The 26,099-nt window shown below is 31.9% G+C and overlaps 1 protein-coding gene across 1 annotated transcript in view; it reads right to left on the reverse strand.

The window, feature by feature from the left end:
- Positions 1–24,486, reverse strand: part of LOC127706222 (uncharacterized) — a 36,757-nt gene extending 12,271 nt beyond the window's left edge. Inside the window, exons 1-2 of the mRNA XM_052210703.1 lie at positions 24,280–24,486; positions 2,019–2,111 (exon numbers count right to left, since the gene is read on the reverse strand). Coding sequence (XP_052066663.1) covers positions 2,019–2,111; positions 24,280–24,409 — 223 coding nt within the window. The 5' untranslated portion in view covers positions 24,410–24,486. The remainder of the gene's footprint in view (positions 1–2,018; positions 2,112–24,279) is intronic.
- Positions 24,487–26,099: the final 1,613 nt, after the last annotated feature.

The raw sequence follows: 26,099 nt of genomic DNA on the forward strand, positions 1-26,099 counted from the left end.
CGTTTAAGACTAAAACTCGTTTACTAGTGTATACATTGATTCAGATTTAAAAGGGATGGTTGATATCTCAAAAACTCTGTTTCTTGTTCATGTACCTGTATCAGTCAGGCACATTGCTATTGGTGTCTTGTGTTATATACATTTGTACAAGCTGTTTTGTCATTTAGGGAACTTGATATTGATTACATATCTTTAATGGTGTTGCTGTATTCACAACTTGACTGGAATTTGGTCGATTTAGAAATTGATAATATTTCTATGATGGAAGATGTGATGTTGATTTCTAGATGTCTTTTTGGTTTTGTGTCACAGGGCTGCCATGGTTTTGACATCTACATTTTATTCAGACTAATAGCATGAATAATATGTGAATGTCAAATATGAAAGAAACCTTAAATGGTTGCCCAACGGATGATTATGTTTTATCGGCAAATAGATTATGCATGTTCAGGTTGATAACATGTTAAAAAGATTAGTATGCGTAAACCAGCTTTCTTCTATACCAATACGTTGTGTCCGACATTACAATGTAATTGAGTCAATAAAAAGTAAATAAATTAGTTTTGTTCACTGGTTCTTAGTGTCGCATTCCTTGTGAAATATCAATAAATACCAATATAAGTTAAAGTTAAAGTCATTGTGTTTTTCACCTTATACAAGATGAAAATGAATTAGAAAATAAAATGAAGGATACACTAATGATCACCAACGAAAAAATTAGCTTAATCGCTATACGTTTTTTAGCACGATAATATGAGAGAATAAAGGTAGGTTATTATTATAACATGTATACAGAAGATTCAAATATCTACAGTTCTCAAAGGTCATTCTGTAAGAATACGAAAGAAGATTGACAGCATCAGACTCAGTGTGTTTACTACAAACGTACGAAAAATCTTACTTTCTGAATAACCATATTTATTCGAACAAAATGGCAATTCCATCCATCAGATTACCAGACATTTTGATCGAAAACATATCACTGGAGTTTATAGTTTCATCTTTCTACAAACAGTGGGTCCTCTATGTGTACTAACTGTAAACAAAAGCTACCCGACTTGTTTTAATATTTCAGTGAATCATTATTCTTATAAAAGTCATCGAGTGGTTGAATGAAGTTTTGTATCCTGATACACTAAGCTTGATATTAAAAATACTGCGGATACAAAAAAGTGTGTTTCATATCTCATCATTTGTCTTGATATGGAAACTGATGGACGACTTCAAACAAGTATCTAAGCAAAACAATGACTATTTCAGTAGGAGACAGACGTTCGTGGTTGATGTTGTATTTTCTGTTGTTGATTCCTGGTATTATTTTATGTATCGTTTTCCGTAAGTAGTACTTACATTATATTTGTCCCATTGTATGGCGTTTCTTTATCTCAATTGAGACGTTACTCACGTTTATGTTCGCCTTAAACAGACTATATTAATAGTTGCGAGCTCTATACAAAAAAATAATCAAACGGTTATAACATGTATGATGATGAATGACTGAAATCGGCAACACATACGATTTACTGTTGCCATCACAAATGTATTGACCAAAACAACTTGTCTGTGTCTCAACTTACTGGAGACATGTGTTCGTTGTCTAATACCTTAAGTTACCAGAATAATCGTCTGATATGTGAATTCCCCATTACGCTCATTTCTCTTCCTACATATTTTGAATTAGTTTGGACACATGCATAGCAAGCGACGCTTACCCTTTGGATGCAACCGGTCTAGTACCTTTTTATCTTGTTGTTTATGGATCCACGAGTTTTGTACAACAGTTTACTGCTTTGACTCTTATTCAACAAATAAATCCTAAATGTGGATAAAAGAGAAGCAACAACCAAGATAAATTAAACTGACAATTAAGGTTGTTTTTGTTTTAAGTACTTGAACCCGCCTCCTCTCAATTAGGAATTGGTATTTTTTTTACAACTAACTATTATTTGTTTAAAGATACTTCTGCCAGCATGTACACTATCAAAATACCCTTGTCGAAAGAATACACTTGAACATACCTTTTGGAAGTCCACTGAATATTTGTTGCAGTAGTGCAGTGTTATCATCTAACTTTGATTCTATTCTTTTTAACATCCGTAAATAATATCCATCTGTTATTGAAAAAAAAAATAATCAGAAGAAAAAGAAATAAGATTTGCATTTTGTTATTCTGGTATTTGGCACAACAATGCACTTTCTGTGATATATTATTTGCAGTAACTTTCCAACAGAGAAATTGGTCGTATTCTACAAAAAAAAAAAACAAATATCGCGCAAAAATGTCATTAGTTGTCGTATCATTGCAACATACAAGAGATTGGTTACTAGATTATTTTATTCTTAACAACTCAAATATCAATTAGAGACCACCATCGAACTTTCAATGCACTATTTTCGACTATAATTACCAAAAAATATTAAAAAATAGATATGCTTGCACTAGTGATATATATAGTGATCTTTTAAGGTCTGCTTAGATCTTACTAATAATAACATGTTATTGTTTATTTCTTTGTACTAATGGCGAGGAATGACATTTTTCAAAACAAAAAAAAACTCTAGTTAAGGACTGTGATGAACCCACCTAACATACGGCTGTATTATTTCTTATTGGAAAGCTTATTACCTGTACTTTCTGTTTTGCCCGGTCGTAAAGAAATCGTACAAAAAGAAAAAAAAAATCGTACTGGTCAATTTCCGTTAAATCAAGGTCAAATATAAAGAATAAATATTCTAGTTCTTGTATGATAAAATGTTCTAAAAATATCATATGAACCTTATAAACTGGATACAATAATTAAATAATCAAACGAAAATTAAAACTTAGTTGTGCAATATTTACCGATAATTGCAAGTCTTAAAAATCCATCAAAAATGAGAAATAACGTAAAACTCCAATTTTTCACAAGATTCGTTTTCGTCAATCAAAGAAGTCAGCGTAGATGTCCTCTGAATTATTAGTTTTTGGGTAACTGGGTCTTAGGCAGATACGCTAAATTTGAGTAATAGTGTATAAGTCGTGCCTAAATTTGAGTAATAGTGTATAAGTCAAATACAGTTGGTCTATTTATTTTCGCTGATATTTGATTTCGTGGTTTTGCCAATGTCTGCATACAAGCGTGTAGTTCATTTGTAATTTAAATTCGTTGTTTACATATACCTATGATATCCACGAAAAGTGGTTTCCTACAAATTATAATGAAGGTGAAATATAACTTAGAACTAACTAATATATGAGAAAGAGGAGTTCTTCGTTTCGAACGGATTTCCAAGGTAGTTATAGGTTAACTACGGAGTTGAAACAATACAATAAGATGACCTTTTAAGTATTACTGTGTAATGTTTTTCTAGAATAGTGATGTATATATATATATGAATTGCTTAACAATGTAATTTTAACACACAATAGAGTATGTCAATATTAGAATATTAAAAATGTTTACAATGCGAGAAAAAATAAACGCAATATTTCGCTAGACAAACTATACTCATCTGCTTAATTTACCCAAAGGAACTTACTTTAAATAAATCAAATATTAACAGCAATAACTGTCCTTTCCTAGATTAAGATATTTCAATATTACACAAGAAACTCTACACAAAAATTTACGACAAAAGGGATGAATTTTCTTTCCCTATTGTTAATTTTCCCTTTTTGGACGGTGATGTTCCTTTGGCACCGTCTTACGGCGTTTATACATCCCAACTCGTTCGCTATGCTCGTGTCTGTAGTGACGTTTTGGATTTTAATGAGCGTAATCTATGTATTACTAGTAAATTATTAAGTCAGGAAATTCGTTACCACAAATTACTTAAAACCTTTACTAAATTCTTTCATAGATATAAAGATTTGGTCTACAAGTTTGGCTGTATCTGTAGAAAACTTATTTCAAACGGAAAAGCACATCCTAAATTTTACGGTGATGTTGTAAACCGAGCCCGGAAATTTAGATACGATCCGGGTAAACTTATCGATCCTTTAAATAAACTTATTTTAAAAGGTTACCTATTCTACACTGTAATTAAATGTTTGAATATTGTTTTCATTGGTATAAATATTGATTTTGTTATCAGTAAATTAAAACCATATTAAATATTACACATATGTACTTTCACGGTACTACAATCTGTCAAAACTATAGTTTGGCATTACACAAGGTCATGTTTTTTCTTTGACTGTCAATAACGTCTTTACACTAAATCTATTGGATGTTGGATGTGTACTGATTGATATTTTAGTCTTTGATACCTGATTTTTTTTTTATTAGTTGTTATTGGCTTTGAACTAGCTGTGAGTAACTGCGAGTACTCTCATATCTGTACTTAGTGTATTTTTGTTTTTGGGATGTATAAGTAAAGGCAACAGTAGTATACCGCTGTTCGAAACTCATAAATCGATAGAGATAAAAACAAATCCGAGTTACAAACTAAAACTGAGGGAAACGCATCAAATATAAGAGGAGAACAACGACACAACAAAAACACAACATTAAAAAGTAACACACACAAAAACGAACTATAATATAACAATGGCCATTTTCCTGACTTGGTACAGGACATTTTAAGAAAAAAATGGTGTACCCGTCCACGTCCATTCTGTGTTTTTGTTAGATGTATTTTTATTTGTATCCATCTGATGAGTTAAGCCTTTTTAAACTGATTTTTATAGTTTGATCTTATTATGTACTGTTACACCACTGTCCCAGGTCAGGGGAGGGTTGAGTGCTCACAAACATGTTTAACCCCGCCACATTCTTTATGTGCCTGTCACAAGTAGCCAGGAGCCTGTAGTTCAGTGGTTGTCGCTGGTTCATGTCTGTCATATTTGTTTTTCGTAAATTGTTTTGTTATAAATTAGGCCGTTAGATTTCTCAATTGAATTGTTTCATATTTTATATGTCGGGGCCTTTTATAGCCGACTATACGGTATGGGTGTTTCTTATTGTTGAAGGCCGTACGGTTGCCTATAATTGCTTATATCCACTTCATTTTAACTTTGGTGGATAGTTGTCTCATTGGCAATCATATCACATCTCCTTATTTTTATATAGTTTCATCGAGCGTGCATCTATCAGGTGAAATCGGATGCTAATAAGAAACTTTTGCAGCTCATTGTACATTAAATTTGGCTGCCTGATAAATAAATTCAAATTTTGGATGAAGTTCAAGATTACGAAATTTGTTGTTGAAGTTTGCAACGTCCATTGCCCAAAATTACAGAGATATAAAAGACGATGCTATGTAATTAATTATTCTTTATCTTTCCTGTATCTTTTCTCATCTTTTTCATTAAGCGCATCCAGCTCCATACTTTAGAACCTGATGGGCTTAATAAATAAGACGAGATAAGATACAGGATAGATATAGAATGTTCGTTCAAAGAAACACATTTTGTTCTATACTGACAAGAAAAACCCGATTTATATTACCAAGGTTCAACAGGAGACAAACTATTGAAAGCTTCGAGTTGGCCATTTTTAATTTTACTCTAGAGTATCGTGTTTAATCGGCGAAGAAAGAAAACAAACCTACTTTAAATCCGCGTGTTGGTTGTCCGTTACCACCGAATTTGTAATAACCATGAATACATGACGGATCAGTGGAGCAGGATACGAACATAATGAAGATATTCAATATTTGGACACAGACAAGTGGTATGGACACGACGACTAGTAATTAATGTTGTATATATTAAAAAATGAAGAAAAAAAAACATTTAATCGATTATGTGCGTCTTTCGGAACGTTTAAACCCTAACATTTGGTCCGGGGACACAGTTTCGCCCCTTGATTTTGTTGTCTACAAATAGAGTCCCAAGTGTGGATAGTGTATAACTTGCCAATTTTTTTCATATACCTTCAAAATTTATTTCTTCATATTTGATGCATAAAATAGTAAGAAGAAAGATGAGATTACACTTAAAAACAAAATGGGGCATGAATTTTTAGGTAAAGTAGTGATTTGGTCCAGTTTGAAAATGTCAAAAATTATTATGTCTGAAGCTGTCAAACTGAAATACAGACCCCTTAACATAAAATGATCCATATACTGAGTTAGAGCCGATAAACTTTTCTATAATTTTTATATAATTTGTCCCAAAAGTAGTACTCTACACTGTAAAAAGTAATGCTGGGAAAGTAGTTTTAGTGACTCTGTTTTCTGTGTGTTCATAATTCTGTCCCTTCTGCAGTCTATGACTATCCAGCATTTTGCATGCATAAATAGACTCTTTCCCGCACTATTGTCTTTTTATGTTTTATATTTGTTTTGATATTTGATTTGTTCCTTTCCTTTTAAACAACACATTTCAAATTACTCTTTATACGATGGTCAAGTGAAAGTTTTTTTCCACTTTATTATACTGCATCGTGCATTGTATATCATAAAAAAAAACGTAAAAAATAGAGATAGCTAAAATGTCCAACAGCAGGATTGTTGTTATTATACATTCTTTCGTATAGACTGTAACCAACTGTTTTGCTCCTTTATCAATAACTTTTTAAGTATGAGCAAAACGAGTAATTTTCATTTTAAAACCTGTCGTTAATTGGACGTTTTTCTATTTACCTTTGTTGAATTGGGATAAATATTTTATTGCTTATAATATAGCAAAAAAAAACGATAGATATTTCTAGACTGTTTCTTTTACCCCTTGAATTCGAAAATTTAAAATAATTACAAATGTATCAAATACTACAGGTCTTCATATTTAAGGTTGTCGTTTGTCTGATTTTAGTATTTTGTATTTTTTTAAATTATGTTTAATATTTTTGCGTTATGTCCTAAAACGTCTAGCATTTAATGCAAAAGTGCGAAATAACCCCAGTTTAAGATCTTATCATTAACATTGATACGCAAAGTAAAGCAAACGCCTAACCCCCATAAAGATGTGTTTTATTAAAATGTCTTAAACAATGATGAAATGTTGGTTTCAGTCTTTCATTTTTATTTTCCTACTGAAGTACATACATTTTACTGGTGAAATTCGTTTTGATTTATTAGTTAAATACCTATAAACAATAATCTAATTAATTCAAATGTCATATGCTTGGAAGAGGATAACAAGTTTATTCTGTCCCAGTGATACAAAAACACCATTATGTTGTTTCCCTACTCAAGAATTGGTAGTTTGCAATATGTGAAATAAAATTTCATGAATGCGTTTATTGTTAATTCCATAGATTTTGTAGTGGATATGAAAGGAGATCTGGTATCAACGCCAATTTCTTATTCGATAAAGGTAGACGGAAGACTACTAATGAAAATATTCAATATTTGGACACAGACAAGTGGTATGGATACGGTACTAGTAATTAATTTTGTATATGTTAAAAAATGGAAGACAAAAACACTTAATCGATTATATGCGTCTTAAGCACTTTTCTGAGTTTACCGTTTTCGGAACGTTTAAACCCTATCATTTGAAAGCCAAAAATGTATGAAAACTTGAATACTTGATAAGCTATATGACCAAAAAGAACACCAAAAAGAATAGCCAATTCACATTAGGTCACTTCGCCTGATTGATTTGCAAACTTAAGTTCTTTATGTTTTTTTTTAATGTATCAATGGAGAATTTTATAAAGGTAGGATTTTATTCATTGCAGTACCAAAGCATTGACTATTGAGCTGATGATTTCTAGGTCCCAGCAGTTCAACGAGCAGCGATCCAGTGCTAGACAAAGAAAATGACACATAATACATGTATTGTGTTCGGAGCGCTTTTCGTCTTCAAAATAATTAATTTAAGTAACATAATGAATAAATATTTCAGTTAAAACGCCGTCCCAAAAATAATTAACTTAGTAACATAATGAATAAATACTGAAGTCAAAACGCCAACTACAATATTAATTAACTTAACATAATGAATAAATACATAACTGTAGTTAAAACGCCGCCTCTAAAATTGATTAACTTAAGTAACATAATGAATTAATACTGCCGTTAAAACGCCGCCTCTAAAATAAATTAACTTATTATAAGTAACATTATGAATAAATACTGCAGTTAAAACGCCGCCTCAAAAATTAATTAACTTAAGTAACACTATGAATAAATACTGCAGTTAAACCGCCGCCTCTAAAATTAATTAACTTAAGTAACATAATGAATAAATACTGCCGTTAAAACGCACAACAAAAGGTCGTACACACAGGAATGTGTGAATGAAGAGGAGGAGATGTAGAGAATGTGAAATACGAAGCCTGCATATTTTAAGACGCATGTTAATGATACACGTGTTTATATTAAACGGACTTCTTTCATTTAACTATCTGCATGGCTGTATTTTAGTGTTATGTGATAAGTATAAGTTGTATAATAGGTTTTATTATTATCATATTATCAGTTTTTGCTTTGGCTTTTTGTTTAGTTTTTGGTCATTTTTGTTTATATAATTCAACATGAAAGCAAGGGAAAAGTTCTGTAGTGAAAGACTGTTAAACAAAAATCTTATCGCTGTTTCATTATCTGGTTAAATTTCTATGAGCGATTTTATATTTCAAAGGTATGAAATATAACTAAACACATTAAGACATGTTACCTCTCTGCTCAGCTGCAAGAATGTCTTGTAAAATACCGTTATGACGGTTTAGAATAGCAGTTGTTTCGTTTAACTTTGATTCCATTCTCTCCAATGCCAATGACTAAAGGTATTTCTGAATAGGTAAATTTATATTTTAACTTTATATTTGGCACTTCTCAGCCACTATACCATTTGCGAAATGAAACCTTATTTTTTGAATCAATAGACAAAAAATAAAGTTGAGATATTCAAGTTTCAGATTTTTATTTATCAAAGAATTACACAGGGGTATTTGAATAGTAAAAAAAAATAATTGAAATGCAAAATATAACAAAGTAAAACATAATGCAGCAAACTTATAATCGTTCCTTATCATATATACATCCACAAGAAGTAAGTAATTTTAATGAAGACATCCTAATTAAAATCTACATATTATGTGTTTTTAACAGTAGTCGTCAACAACTGATAGTACAATTTTACAAAACTTGGTAATTTGTTAAGTCATATTGTATGAATCAGGAGTTAACAACTCATTAAATTGTCAGTATTATGTTTGGTAATGAGATTACCAGGTCAGTAAAGTTATTTTTGTTGCTGAATGTCGATTGAAATTCCCGAGCATGCAAACTTAACATCTAGTCTCTGATGTGTATTCAATTATTTCGCTGTCTAATACACCGAAAATTTGAATGTTACTCTAAAATACTACTCGCATGCGAAATATGCATAGCACCGAATAAGGTAGAATAATCAAATACAAGTTAGTAAGTAAGTAAGTAAGTAAGTATATTGTTTATTATAATGACATGTGTATAATTGTATTACAATGAATGTATTTTAGAGCAATTAATATAAGAACACCCGGCCCATTGGACCTATATGTCACTTCAGTGAAATTAGCACAAACAATTGATCAATAAAGTAGTACAGTTACGTGTTATTGTAGAGGAATTGTCTGCGTTTTGTAAAGATTTGCATAAATATTTTGCAGATTGTCCAGGAAAATATAAAATCAATTGAATTAACTGTTCACATTTAGGTAGATTCAAAAAAATTTATAATCCCGGTATGTTTGAATAAAGTTCCCTTCCCAGTTCTGTAAATTAATCACATTCAGTTAGGAAATGCACTTCAATTTCGACCTTTTTGTTGTAACATAATCGACACGGTCTCTCGTGTATCTGTTCACCAACGTACTAATAATCAAATACATTACTATTAAGTATAAACCATAAAACATATTCAGATGCACTTTTTCAATATTTCAACATTTTCATATAAATAATCTAAACAGTAAATAAACACAATAATACCTCCAGCTTTACATATTGCATTTTTACTTCTGTGCTTCTTACTCTTATACAAACAATTTACTGATTTAAATATTTATTTCTCTGATCCAAATTCTACTCATTTAAATACGTCAACCTTAACACTTAAAGAAAAAAACAGAAGCACACTCGCATGCGCTCATTAGTAAAAACATATTTATTGTTCAGGGGTATTTCTTAACGCGATGTTTACTATTGTGACGGTTGGCATCATTTATGAAATCCAAGATATTCTCTAATACTCACATAAACATATAAAAATAAGGACATGTGGTATTATTGCCAATGAGACAACTATATATCCACCAAAGTTCAAATGAATGTACATTATATTCATATTAACAGCCTAAAAAGTAATGCTGGGAAAGTAGTTTTAGTGACTCTGTTTTCTGTGTGTTCATAATTCTGTCCCTTCTGCAGTCTATGACTATCCAGCATTTTGCATGCATAAATAGACTCTTTCCCGCACTATTGTCTTTTTATGTTTTATATTTGTTTTGATATTTGATTTGTTCCTTTCCTTTTAAACAACACATTTCAAATTACTCTTTATACGATGGTCAAGTGAAAGTTTTTTCCCACTTTATTATACTGCATCGTGCATTGTATATCATAAAAAAAAATTGTGTGCATAAACTTTAAAAAAAAAACGTTAAAAATAGAGATAGCTAAAATGTCCAACAGCAGGATTGTTGTTATTATACATTCTTTCGTATAGACTGTAACCAACTGTTTTGCTCCTTTATCAATAACTTTTTGAGTATGAGCAAATCGAGTAATTTTCATTTTAAAACCTGTCGTTAATTGGGCGTTTTTCTATTTACCTTTGTTGAATTGGGATAAATATTTTATTGCTTATAATATAGCAAAAAAAAGATAGATATTTCTAGACTGTTTCTTTTACCCCTTGAATTCGAAAATTTAAAATAATTGCAAATGTATCAAATACTACAGGTCTTCATATTTAAGGTTGTCGTTTGTCTGATTTTAGTATTTTGTATTTTTTTAAATTACGTTTAATATTTTTGCGTTATGTTCTAAAACGTCTAGCATTTAATGCAAAACTGCGAAATAACCTCAGTTTAAGATCTTATCATGAACATTGATACGCAAAGTAAAGCAAACGCCTAACCCCCATAAAGATGTGTTTTATTAAAATGTCTTAAACAATGATGAAATGTTGGTTTCAGTCTTTCATTTTTATTTTCCTACTGAAGTACATACATTTTACTGGTGAAATTCGTTTTGATTTATTAGTTAAATACCTATAAACAATAATCTAATTAATTCAAATGTCATATGCTTGGAAGAGGATAACAAGTTTATTCTGTCCCAGTGATACAAAAACACCATTATGTTGTTTCCCTACTCAAGAATGGGTAGTTTGCAATATGTGAAATAAAATTTCATGAATGCGTTTATTGTTAATTCCATGGATTTTGTAGTGGATATGAAAGGAGATCTGGTATCAACGCCAATTTCTTATTCGATAAAGGTAGACGGAAGACTACTAATGAAAATATTCAATATTTGGACACAGACAAGTGGTATGGATACGGTACTAGTAATTAATTTTGTATATGTTAAAAAATGGAAGACAAAAACACTTAATCGATTATATGCGTCTTAAGCACTTTTCTGAGTTTACCGTTTTCGGAACGTTTAAACCCTATCATTTGAAAGCCAATGATGTATGAAAACTTGAATACTTGATAAGCTATATGACCAAAAAGAACACCAACAAGAATAGCACAATTCACATAAGGTCACTTTGCCTGATTGAGTTGCAATTTAAGTTCTTAATGATTTTTAAATTTATCAACGGAGAATTAAAAAAGGTAGGATGTTATTCATGGCAGTACCGAAGCATTGACTATTGAGCTGATGATACCTCGGTGCCAGCTGTCCACCAGCAGCGACCCAGTGCTAGAAAAAGATAATGACACATAATACATGTATTTCGTTCGGAGAGCTTTTCTCCTCTAAGATTAACTAACTAAAGAAACAGAATGAATAAATACTGCAGTTGAAACTCACCACAAAAGGACGTGCACACAGGAATGTCTGAATGAAGAGGAGGTACGGGTTCTTTCTTTCGATATGTTTGATATTTTTTTGTTTCGTTTTGGACATTTCTTTTATATAATTCAACACGAAAGCTAGGGAAAAGTCCTGTAGTGAAAGACTATTAAACAAGAATCTTATCGCTGTTTCAGTTTGTGGTTAAATTTCTATGAGCGTTTCATATTTTAAAGGTTTAAAATATAACTAAACACATTTTGACAGGTTACCTCTCTGCTCAGTTTCAAGAATGTCTTGTAAAATACCGTTATGGCGGTTTAGAAAAGCAGTTGTTTCGTTTAACTTTGATTCCATTCTGTCCAACGTCAATGACTTTGGTCCAAGATCAGATATTATGCTATTCCTTGTAAAGTCAATGTTTTTTCTGAATATACAAATTTATATTTTTACTTTATATTTGGCACTGTTGATCCAATATACCATTTACTAAAGGAAACCTTATTTTCGAATCAATAGAAAAAAAAGAAAGTTGACCACACAGGGGTATTTGAATAGTAAAAAAACAATGAAATTCAGAATATAACAAAGTAACAAAGTAATGCAGCAAACATGTAACCATTCCTTATCATATATACATGTACAAGAGGTTATTGATTTGTATGAAGACATTCAATTAAAATCGAATAGTATGCATCTTTTACAGTAGTCTTTAACAACTGATAGTACAATTTTACAACACTTTGCAATCTCAATTTTTACATTAAAGGAGTTAAAATTAAACAAGTCATTAAATGTCGTTATTATATTTGGTAATACTAATTCAAGGTCAGTAAAGTAATTTTTTGTTACTGTATGTGGATTGAAATCTCCGAGCATGCAAACTTAACATCTAGTCTCTGATATGTATTCAATTATGTCTCTGTCTTATACGTCGAAAAGGTGAATGTTACCGTAAAATAATACTCGCGTGCGAAATATGCATAGCACCAAATAAGGTAGAATAATAAAATACATTACTATTAAGTATAAACCATAAAACATTTCCAGACGCACTTTTTGATACTTCAATATTTTCATATAAATAATCCTTAACTAACACAATATTACCTACAGCTTTACGATTTGCTTTTTTACGATTTAAAGGTGGCAATGAGTTAAATAGTAGGTAAAAATTGGTATATTGGTTCAAAAGTGCAAAATATAAAATTAAAATGATCACAACATACTAAACAAGCTTTGATCCACTGAAACACAATATATATTAATTATTACACAGTAGGTCTATTCCAAGAAAGTCAAGAACGTTTGATTTGTTTTGGATAGCGCACACATGTACGTCTAAAACTTTAATAGAATTGAATCTTTTTATTTCCCTTGCTCATTATTTGTATTCTGAACAGTAGCTTCCACAGAAGTTGGAGAACTTTCTTCCATTTTCACGAATTCCATGTAAAGCTTTTTCGTTTGAAAAAAACATTGCTTTAAAGAGTCTCATTGAAAGGCAAAATGGTGGTACGTGGGTTGTGTGGGACCGCCTTCTTATCAACACGATGACAGCTTTCTATATAAGCTTGGTTTAAAGTTACATCCACAGACTTAAAAGCGTATACTAGTACGGAGAAGAAATCCTCGCCATTCTCCTAAACTATACCCGCTGTCGTAGCTCAAAGAAATTTAAGTAAATCACACAATGGATTATCAGCTTGAATGTCTGAGCACGCTTCATCAAACTTGTTGGAAACTTCATTGAACAATTGGCCATTTTCCTCACATGGTCGTTCTTTTGCGGCATTTTTTCAATTCAGTTTTTAAGGTATAAAACTACTAATTCATAGCCCCAATGCTTTCTATGTTAAATTCTGCAATTTCAAGCATTAATGGCTACTTTGTCTTAAGTTCAAATAAAGTGGCAGTTATTTCATGTCAAAACTATACCTTATCCTGACTTGTGCTGAAAAATTCAACATACCTTTAATTGCATATTAGAGCGTACTGGTTCCCGGAAGTTTGATAGTACAAAAACAGCATTTATTGATCTGAACAACAGGGCAAATGTGCCCTCCTATTTAAAATTTCATATACTTCTTTATTATTCAAAAGAAACTTTCAACAAGGGTTCTACAGTGATTCCAAGTCCCCAAGCTTTCATTTGATACCAAAACTACCCAAATATTTCACCTATTGATAAAGATACATCTATGCGTAGGAACTATTTTGTTTAGAATATGTACTACTTTCTTGTATGTTCTTTCCGACCGGGCCTGAAATTAGTGGTTCTATACCTTAAAAGTATCCTGTTACAATTTTCAGTTAGATTTAATCATATAATTACGATAATTGCCCATTGCGTTATAACTGCATATCTTCATTATGAACAGAAAGTTTATTACATCGATGTTGGTCGATTTCAATGACTTCATCACTCCATATCTGCGATTACCTTGTAAGATAAAATATAGGCCGATTCAGAGGATATGTCAATCAATTCCGAAAGCACACTCTCATGCGATCATTTGTAAAAACATGATAAATTTCAGGCGTATCTTTAAACGCTATGTGTGTTTCACAGCCATACAATAAATTCTGGTAAAGTATTTTCAGTGACTCTATTGACTATGTATTTATCATTCTGTTCCTTATGCAGCCTATGAAGGTCCAGGAATTTGCAAGTATAGATGGATTTTTCTTTAACTGGTATTTTTGTATGTTTAAAGGACAAGGGGCGATATGGGCCATTTATGGCCCCTCCCCCAAATTTCATTTAATTTGTTATGTTGTAACTCTATACCATAGACCTTCTGAACATGGTGGCATTTTGGGTCTATTTCGTATATTCTCTTGCCTAGCAACCAGTATAATGGCGGAGATAAACTCATTAAATATGATAAATATACAGCTTAAATCTATTTATATTTGAAATCAAACCCGTTTAACATGTAGTGAATTTTACACTTATACACTGTTTAAATATAACACTCCCTAGCAACAAATCTTTGCCCATAACAACGGCAATTTGTTTTCTATTTTACAAGATTTAACTTTTAATATGTTGCAACAAAAAGATAATTCAAGATGCACATTGCAAAAAGTAACAAAATCAATGCTGAAATATCAACAAACAAAAAACAGTAATTCTTGAAGAGAACATGGTAGCGAAATGAACTTCTAGAGTCCATCTGTGCAGTAAAAAAATGTGCCATTGCCCTTACGGTGAAATTGCTGGTTATGACATTTTTCATGAATTTATACAATGCATGTACACCTTATATATTCTTCTAATTATACCGGGTATTGATGATATTAACAGATTTTGTCTCTAGTGCTAGGTGGAGTCCTTTTAAGTTTTTATGCCCCGCAGTTGGGTCTCGCTAATTAGCGACAAGAAGAATAATTTAGCGACAAGAAAACTAATTTAGCGCTAATAAATTTAAATATAAATTATCTAAAATAAATAAATATATAAACATGCATTAAACGGTGTTTTTTTTTTTAATATTAGTGTATTTTCATTACAGTACTTATGTAGAGTCGGCAGGGTTGACATTTTCAAAATTCAAACCAAATTATTATCTTATAATTTGGTTAGAATTTGAAAATGTTATATATATATATGCATGACACAAATTATTCTGTAAATTCTTATTTTAAAATATTGTAAGATTTTTTTCATTTAAAATTAATCACAAAACTGTAGTGCTACTAAATAAAACAAAATTTGAACTTTATTAAACAACAAATAATCAGCTGTTATTAATTTATTTTTTCTTCTTGTCGCTAAAATTCTTCTAATTGAGCTAAAGGTCGCTAATAAGTGAGACCACCCGCCGTGGCGGAGGGAGCATTACGGTTGGTACCGGGTCCGTTCGCTCCCAAAACACATTCGTACCCTATACGTTCGCCACGTTGTAATTAGAAAGCTTATTTGGTGTTATTGTAATGTGTTAAATCATGATAGCTGATATAACTAGTGGTGTAAAGTGAAATACAAGTAGTTTGCTTTGTAGGTGTAAAAACAATGAAGATTTTTAATAGAAAACATGAAAGTTAATTGTTTTTAACAGCTTGACCCCTTATTCTCGTGTGTATTTGGACAAGTATGATATACAACAATGCCAAACATGGTAGAGGGTCTGGATGTTGGGTCCTTCATATCTGTATTTTTAAAATTGTTCTCTATTTTTTATATATATTATTTGTCTTATTCGTTTTTGTCATTGTGACTAGTTTGATATCGTTTGGTATCTGCCGCCTTTCTTTTACAAGTCTTAGTGACGTCATCTTGACAATATTTATTTGAATTATTATGTCAAAATGATTCACAAAACAAAACTGTTTTGCATTTTGAGAATGTCACTTTATTTTTAAACAATAAAAACAATTATTATCTTTATTTTATAGGAATACACTTACTAAAGTAGGATTAAAAAGTTATTCAAAACATAACCTTTAAAAAGGGTGCATACATTTAGGGTGCGAACAGACCCGGGATGCGAACTTGTGGGTGGAAACGTGAAAGGGAGCGAACGTGAATGGGAGCAAACATGATTTTGGGCGAATGGACCCGGATTCATTACGGTTTACCCTTGTCTATCCGTACGTCCCGAAATTGGTTTCCGTTCTCTAACTTTACTTTGCCACAACCAAATGTTCTGAAACTTATACACAATCCTCTTACTACCAAAAACAGAGCAAATTAGATTTTTTGGTGGCGTCACTTTCACTGTTCTGGAGTAATGTCCCTTTATAAGTGAAAAAAATCAGCGATTTTGCGGTTTTCGTTCTCTTACTTTACTTTGCCACAACCAAATGTTATGAAGCTTGTACTCAATGTTTATTACCAACAAAGATATAGCAAATTCGAGTTAGAGTGGTATCATTTTCAAAATAAATCGCATGTTCATCACCAATTATGTAAATTTAGGCATCACATCTTTTAAATCTTACAGTAATTTTGTTTTCTTGAATTACATCCCCTCTTTCATAAATCATAAATCCAACCCTAAAACCTGGGAAGATTGTCCAATTTCGAACACCAAATTTTTAATTGAGATAAGCAGAAGAAATGATCAGAGTTTGTTACATTGTATGTCTATCTAAAATTTCATATTTAAAAAAAAAACTTTACCTCAAAGTTATCGTTGAACCCCTGACAATATGTACTTTTCGGTTTTTTAAACGTTAAACTAGGTATACTACAACAATAATAATAGAAATACATATTACTGATTCATAAGCAAAAAGGTAAAATTTGTGTAGGCATAAGAATGTATAAATTAAACTTTGTTAGAAGAATAGTTCTCATTTTACAGGCAAATTTCAGCTTTTTATTGCTCTGCTTGGCTATGAAAAAATATAAAATAAACTATCGCACCAACCTTGCACCAAAAAGATTTTTTATCTGGGGTTTGATATGTATAGACTTGTCAAAATGTTAAAATTTCAAATTGGTGCAAGCATGGTGCGGTGGTCAAAATGTAGGAAAAAGTAAAATAACAAAAATACCGAACTCCGAGGAAAATTGAAAACGGAAAGTCCCTAATCAAATGGCAAAATCAAAAGCTCAAACACATCAAACGAATGGATAACAACTGTCATATTCCTGACTTGGTACATGCATTTTCTGATGTAGAAAATGGTGGATTAAACCTGGTTTTATAGCTAGCTAAACCTCTCAATTGTATGACAGTCGCATAAAATTCCATTATATTGACAACAATGTGTGAACAAAACAAACAGACATAGTAGGTAAAAATGTCAAAAATAAGGGTACAGCAGTCAACATTGTGTTATAATCTTAATCACTATACAAACAAACAAATATGTCAACAAAGAAAAATAAAAAGGCATATAGACAAAGCACTTAACCAAAAACGAAAGACAAGAATACAAAAATTTACCATAGCACAATAACACAATGACAGGATGTATAAGTACCGAGCCACGTCAAATGGATTTTACCAAAAATAGACTAAACAGTAAAAGTAAGTATTAACACCGACAAATAAAAGAACACTATAACACGTAATTAAGATGATAAACAACATCAGTACCTAGAATCTATACTTCAAGACCATTGTGTATTATTTGTGAAGTTGATACGGAATATTTATCAACAAGGTCATTGTATCTTCCGATGAACTTTTTTAGAAAAGGGACGAGACGTTCTTTGACATAACCCTGGTTCATCAACATTTTGCTCAGATACTGGTCTGAGTAGCAGCTGCAAGCTCTTGAATACCGAATGAGTTGAGAAATGTATATCCCATATGCAGGTGAAGTTGGTATATTGCTACTAAGGTGGGGGAAATTGATAATTTCAAAATTAAAATCGTCTCGTTTGTCATAGATTCTGGTACTTGAATGACTACTTATGTCAAATTCGAGGTATAAGTCTAAAAATGAGGCAGAGGAAGCAGTGTCTGTTGTTTCTTTAATTTCTAGTTCTGGAGGATATATTAATGGAACCCAATCAGAAATGTTTGGATTGTTAATGGAAAGAACATCATCAATATATCTGAATGTGAAATTAAATGATCTGGCTTCTTTACTCTTCTCGTTTTTGACAAATGTTTGAAGGAACTCTGACTCATACGAAAATAAGAAGAGGTCGACAAAGAAAGGCACACAGTTCGTTCCCATAGGAATGACGACAATTTGTTGAAAGAGTCTACCTCCAAATTTAACAAATATGGTGTCAATAAGAAACTCCAGCATACTGATCACTTGTTCCTCTGTGTAGCATGTTTTACCTTTTTGTTCACCTTGACAAAATATGCCGTATGGTATCCCAAAGTAAAATATTTTATAGCGTATGCTACCATTTTTATGTTGAAAAGCATTGTGGATTATTTCTTTTAGACGATTTTTCAATTTCACATGGGGAATGGTGGAATACAGGGTTGAACAATCAAAAGTTTTGATAGAACTGATTTCAGAGAAAGATCGAGAGTTAAAATTATCCAGAAGTTCTTTAGAGTTTTTTTAGAATCCACATATGGTTAATACCACTACGCGAGTAAACAGTTTCGTAGTATTTCTGAAGACCCTCTTTCACTGCGGACAGAATTTTTGTCAATCTAATGGACAATTCCTTCGTCGAGCATGCAGATAAGCCGGCAATGTACCGTTGTTTGTACGGAATTTTGAGAAGCTTAGGTATCCTATACAAACAAGGTAAGTCCTCCGATTTGCTGTTCAATGTAATGTTCTTTGAAGCCATGAAGGACTTATGATTCGCCAAAATCTCATCCTTGTCAAATGATATGTTTTTACATCGCGATGACCGAGAGGGCATTCCTATGTATTGTTGCCACAGAGATTTGACTTTCGTTTTTGACTGGTAACCAATCGTATAAATACGCGGACATTATCGAATGCAAAATCACATTCCTTATCCCTTGTTATAAATTCATTTCTTCAATGAATACTCATAAAAATATTTTTTTAGAACATAAATTAATAATATGATAATGGTTTGTCGTTAGAAATATATATATAAGTAAAAAATCATTAATATCTTTGCACACGTACAAACAAATTGTGTTAACGCATGCGGAAGAATATCACAAGAACGTTTTGCTGGAAAATATGAATGCCTACTCATATCCAATCTATTAGAAAAATCAAATTATTACAGAAGAGTGTCCAACATGCACTATTATTAGAATAGTAGAATAGAATGATATACAAATGGATGAAAATTATTTATACATGTAACTGTTATATACAAATATTAATATAATATAAAACAACAAACCAGAGTATACTGATTTGTATCACTACAATATAATAGTTATTACGGTGAGGTTGAATTCCCTGTAATTTATTCGTCATCCACGCACGAACTTGTCTCAGAAAAAAAATATATATCTGTACATTAACCGCACTTTCAGGTATAGAGATGTGATTCTTTTTTCTGAGACAAGTGCTTGTGACCATCCAATAGAACTTGCGGTCATCCGATTTTCAGTACTTCAGTGCTTTGATTGTATAAGGGATTACCTGAGTGCTCATTTATTCCTTATTCTTTTACAAGACACGCATAGTAGTACGATTTAAATACAAAGATAATATTATTTGAAGCTTTTTCCGCAGGAGCAACAACATATTTATCGTGAAGAGATGATAGACATTTCACAGCTTCTTGGTCGATCATTCACACAGTTTTTCAACTTATGAATTCGACGTTTTATCAGAGACCTGATTGTTTTGACCCATTCTGACAAAGTGTCCAGTTCAACTTCTTCTCGTTTAGCCCATGCTCTGGCGTAGTCCTCAGTGGAACCCATAATTATTTTGAAGTTATGATTCCAATTGATATTTTGGGGTTCTCTTAACTTAGGACCATGAGATAACACATTTCGGAGATGTTGATGTTGAATTATGTTCAGATCCCCAGTAATAACATGGCCAGAGGGGCTGAAAATATAAGGCGAGTGGGAACAGTCACATGTCAGAGGGTTTTTTATGTATTGTTTTAAATCAAGGTCTTGCAATGCTTGCTTATAGTTAATGCTTTAGGTGCAATGGTTTTGGTGTAACTGTAGGATACAATAGGAACAGACTGATTTCGAAAATAAAGTGGAATTTTAGATGTTACCTCCTTGTGATGTAGAACATTGCTGATGTTGATTGCATCAATTCCTTTATTGGTAAACTGAACAGGAAGAATTTCCTCTTTTCATTATGTAAAGGTTCCGATCTTACTGGTTTAAAAAGAAAAAAAGAGCTACATCACAAATTATACTGACCAGTCTGTATATTGGAGAAAATGTATTTATGCATCCTCTGTCAAGTGCATAAACTCTCAAAAATTTTTGAAAATTACCAGGCAGTGAAAAACGAATAGTTCGAATGTAGTGTAACCCTAGCGGATGATGAAGATATGAAAGAAGGTCATCAAAGCTCCCAGAGGGCGATCATAAGGCAGATGATAATGTTTTTGCCCATGACTACGCTGGTGTCTTAAAGTAGTATTAAATAAGCTCATTACATTTAAATCACTGCAGGCTGGACTTGACAAATTTCTTACTCCTTTGATGTTATCATTGCAACCATATGGCATTGCATTACCTAGTTCCCTTATCCAGAAATTTTCTCTATCTTTTCGGAAAGAAGTACTTAGTACAGGGCTATTGGTGTGGTGATAAATTTTCTCAATAATGCGTACTTTCATAGATAAAGAAGGATCATGGTCCGGTTGATTAAAATGGTTATAAAGAACCATGATTTGCGGATCTTTATTATCAGACCGGTGTTGATTCATCCTTTTACGCAAAGTTTGTCGAGTTTCACCAACTTAAAGTAGTCTACACAAAGTGCATTCAATTCCATAAACGACATTGTCCGTGGAACAGTCCAGAGGCTCAAAAGATTTAGTATAACAAGTTTTTTCTGTTAAGTTACTAGTGAAATCAGGAGTCGTGAATAAAATATTACATGTCTTACACGTGCTCCTTTTTCCTTTTTTATGTTTACAAGAAGAAATGATAGGAGTTGATTCACTTGTAGCAGGTGTCTTTAAACAGTCGAAAATATTAACGGTACATGGTTTTAATTTTTGAAAAGTATCTGAATTTTTAAAGAAGTAATTACCTTCTGGCTGAACACAAGTCAAATCAGGGGTATCCCGAAGGATATTCCGTGGAACACACAAATCAAATGCTACAGTGTTCCGTGTAGCAGAAGAGGACCTTGGTAACCTGGGCGACGTCCTAGCCGGTTTGTTCTCTGTTTTCTTTGTATTCATCATACATTAAGCTACCAAGTTAATGATGCCCTCGGGCAAACCATCCCGATTTCTGTAATTTGGCCTATTTTTCCGATTATGACGTTATTTGCACCTACCATTGGAACGTCATTAAATCTTTTTTTGTTAGATAAAAACAGTTTTTTTTTCAAATCATTGACTCATATTCTAATGATAATTGGAGGAAAATCTGCTCGGTTTACATTTTTACCATTTTGCAAATCTTGGGCCATTTTAGGCCATTATAGCCCCCTACTCCTTCGTTTTTATTCATTAGGTTTAAAAGGAAACGCAGTTTGTGGCTACATTCTATAAATTTCAGTACTTTACTATGTTTTGAAAATGTCATTGTTTAGCAAATTCTTTCTATTGTTTGTACCATTTGGTGTATAATTCTATGATGAGAAATAATAGCCCTACAATGATTTACATGTATATATAAACAGTAAATGTCAATGGACTACGATGTTCAAGTAAAAGCTGTCTTTCAGGTTGATATATTATACTGCATCGTGCAATGTATATGGTAGAATTTTTTTATGCATTAACACCTGAGAAAACGTTAAAAATAGAGATAGTTCCATTTTTACTAAAACTTAACTAGCATTTAATGCAAAACTGCAAAATAAGCTCATTCTGAGATCTTATCATTAATACAAAGGCCATAAAAAAGAATATGTTTGTCTGCCCTAACCCTACCTACCCAGAAAATAGCTGCCTACTCAAAATCTTTTATTGTCCTGATGTGAAAAGTCTTTTTTTAATCAGATAAACATGAAGACTAAAATTTCTGACACTTCGATTTTTCTTTGCCGAAAAAAATAAAATGCCTACTACCTACCTACCCACTTTCTTTACCTTTGGGTAGGGTTTGGGCACACTAAACTATTTTTAAGTGTGGCCTTAGAAACGGAATCTATAGCAAGCGCCTTACCCCTGAAAGATGTTTTAATATCTAAAATGTCTTTCTCAATGATGTTAATGTAGGTCAATATTTTGGGAAGTAAGGCCTTGTCTCATATATATTATGTTCTAAACACTATGCGTAAAAGAGCAGTTGTTGTAGATCAGATATGTTTATCACATCATAGTAACATCACAACTGATATGGCTGCACTTTAAAAGTGTCCAGATTATATCAATTAATTTCTTTACCTAAATGTAATTTTGAAAGACATGAAGAATTTTACTTATTTTGCAATTGCAGGGGCCAACAAATTGATCTCATTTTACCTTCTCCTCTTTTAACAGACAGATATATATTGTTTTTGTTATTGTTAATATCCGAATGAAATATTAAACTAAAAATACCTCAGATCATCTCAGAAAAGTTGAAATACGTTTTGTGCTGATAGAGAAAGCATGCTTACTCTTATTTCACTCTACTATTGGCTGTTGTACAGCGTTTAGGTTTCATATAACAAAGACAAAATACAATTTAATCCAATGTTGCTGTACTAAGTTTATATACAGAATTCAAATACAGATCAGTAATAAACGAAACTTGTTGTCGTGATTCAAAACGTGACTAGATGATTTGATCGTTTTCTTCGATATAAATTAATATATAAAAAAAATAAGAATTAACTACACGGAAATGTTTGAGAATAACAAAAAGATATTTTGCTGCTGTAACCCCTTACATATGCGCGAAAACAGCCTTACAAATATAGTAAACCTTTATAAATAATAGACAGTGAAATCGATTCCTAAATATAATTGCTTGTAAAAAATATTCCCACAAAAATTCCGCGAAATATGATTGAATGCATCATTTTGAAATGTTTGACACTATTACTTTTACTTAGATTAAACTTTGGTTCAACAATAGAAATACAATTGAAGCAAAGTAATGTATACATAAAGATATCAAACTTCTAAGCAAGCTATAAGGGATATAGATTTGGAAATGTTATATTTCATTTTAAATTAGAAATTAGGATATATATGAAGTGTAAAAAATATCGAAACGTAATTTTATGCTGGATCAAATCATGACAATGCATTCATTCGCATAAAACGACAGGGGCTTATATCATACATGTTTTTTTGTTGTTTTTTTTTTGGGGGGGGGGGGGGGGGGGGGGGGATATAAACACAATGTAGAACGCATTCCAGTCGACTGGCATATATTTCCGCCCCAAAAACATCTATGATAAAAGCCCCTGCGACATAAACAGTATGGTAATAACAAATTGTTTTCTTACGATATGAAAACAGGGACCGCTGTGTTTTCACACTTTGCAATCTTTCTTTATCAACTTATTAATCCATATAATATAACATTAAACAATACAATGTTTGGTATTGGAAACATAGTATGAGTGGAATTTGCAGCATTTACATTTATCATGTTTATCACTGGCAATAGCGGAATAATAATGTTTTATGATTTTGTGTTGCCAGTGACGGACAAATTCCGGATTGTTATGCTTTCACAGCACTTGTTGGTTTATATCCATGTCTTTGAGCATGTTGAGTACGGACATACATTTGTGACATGGACTATTTATGGGAACAATAATATTTAAAGTCAATGAACATTATAAATACATACAGGTACTTCACGATCGTTTAATGTATGTTTTCTTTATTAACAAGGAAGTCTAAACAATAAGTAAAAAATACATGTGCAGATTTCTCCTTACCTGTTTGATTATGCTTGGCAGCCATTTCCTCCATTCTTCTTTCGTTCTGGTATACGTACATGGCCATTAGTGCTACAACAATGGCATTAATGAAAACTGATATGTAGTTCATGTCTTTTAAATAACACATTGTTAGTGGAGTTTATATATAAACCAGACAGCCGTATGTTTGTTTCAATCTACAACTATGCACAACATAGAACAAATTTAAAGGGAGATAATTAATTTACTATCAATAAGCATTCAGGTATGTCGGTCAACGATGATTATACATTTAAACCTAGCTTGTATTGATGAAAAATTAAATATATTTTACATTGTACAACGTTAATGATTTCAATTGAAAATCATTGATCTATGTAAAATTTTAAAAAAACTGTGTTGTGGTATTTATATGTTCACGTCTGTCACTAATAAACAGGTTACGTCTCGTAAGTTTTGGCGATTTTGTGGTATTTCTATAAGACCGTCATCTACGCGACGTATTATGATATACCAAGTTTACTGCTGGCTACGTGTGCTTCTGTTCAAATGTCGTATCAAAACTTGATAATATTTTTTTTTATATCTATCGTTTATCTATGCGCTTCTGGTGCAGAACAATTGGTATCGTAAATGTAATTAAATTGTCGGCGAACATGTCTTCACAATTAAAGGTTAGAATTAAGAACATGACCTTAACCTTTGGCGTTGACTTCATTTTCCAAATATAGACTAAGGAATCTCAAATCACGAGACATTATGTCTCTACGGCTTACTGTTCATGAGATCCACAAAGATACCGATATGTCAAAATAGCTTATTAAGTTTAAAACTACATTATAATGAAAGCTACATAATGTCTTCAACGCTTAGTAGCATGTAAATATCACATTAATATTAAGGTGGATGATCAGGTGTTATGTTATAAACTAATCAAAGATACCAGGCTTAAAATTGCGTATGCCAGACGCGCAGCACAGTTCGTCTACAAAAAGACTCATCAGTGCCGCTCGAATAATAAAAAAGTCAAATAAATTACGCAGTTGAAGAGTTAAATGATATTTGAATATGGTTTATATAACTCCAATACGCTGAGTCGGCCTTTATACCCTTTCATTCACAAAGAACCCGTGTGGTGCTATATGTTCCTTCAAAATGTCGCTGAATATCAGAGTAAGACCAAGCCGACGTTGTTTTGATTTTTTCTTTATTTTGTTGCGAATGAGTTTTATATGTCATTGTTGAATACATTGATAGTATCTTTGAACATAAAACAGCAATACAGCATTGTTCATTTGGTAGTTTGTTTAAGTTTTTAAGTTCATTGAAGTATTTATCTGAATTATATTAGCACCATACCCCAATGTTATTGACATGTTTACCTAGTATGTCTGTTTGTTTTGCTGAAACATTGTTGTCAATATATTGGAATTTTATGCAACTGTCATACAAATATACAAGTGAGAGGTTTAGCTAGCAATAAAACCAGGTTTAATCCACCATTTTCTACACAGGGAAATGCCAGTAACATGACAGTTGTAAACCATTCATTTGATGTGTTTGAGCTTTTGATTTTTCCATTTGATAACGGACTTTTCGTTTTTAATTTTCCTTTGTAGTTCGATATTTTTGTTATTTCACTTTTTATGGGTACACGACGATTCGTATCTCTCCCAACTCGTACTTTTACCAACTCGCAATTTCTACCAGCTCGTACCCTTTTTGTACCATTTTTATGATTCATTTTATAGGATTGATCGTAAACTTAATGGTAATTTTGCATTTTGCAATTGATCTTGTCCGAGTCATATACATTATACATGTTTCTAATCTAGTGA

The sequence above is a fragment of the Mytilus californianus genome, unplaced genomic scaffold (assembly GCF_021869535.1).
Source record: "Mytilus californianus isolate M0D057914Y unplaced genomic scaffold, xbMytCali1.0.p SCAF_6, whole genome shotgun sequence".
Taxonomy (NCBI): Eukaryota; Metazoa; Mollusca; class Bivalvia; order Mytilida; family Mytilidae; genus Mytilus; species Mytilus californianus.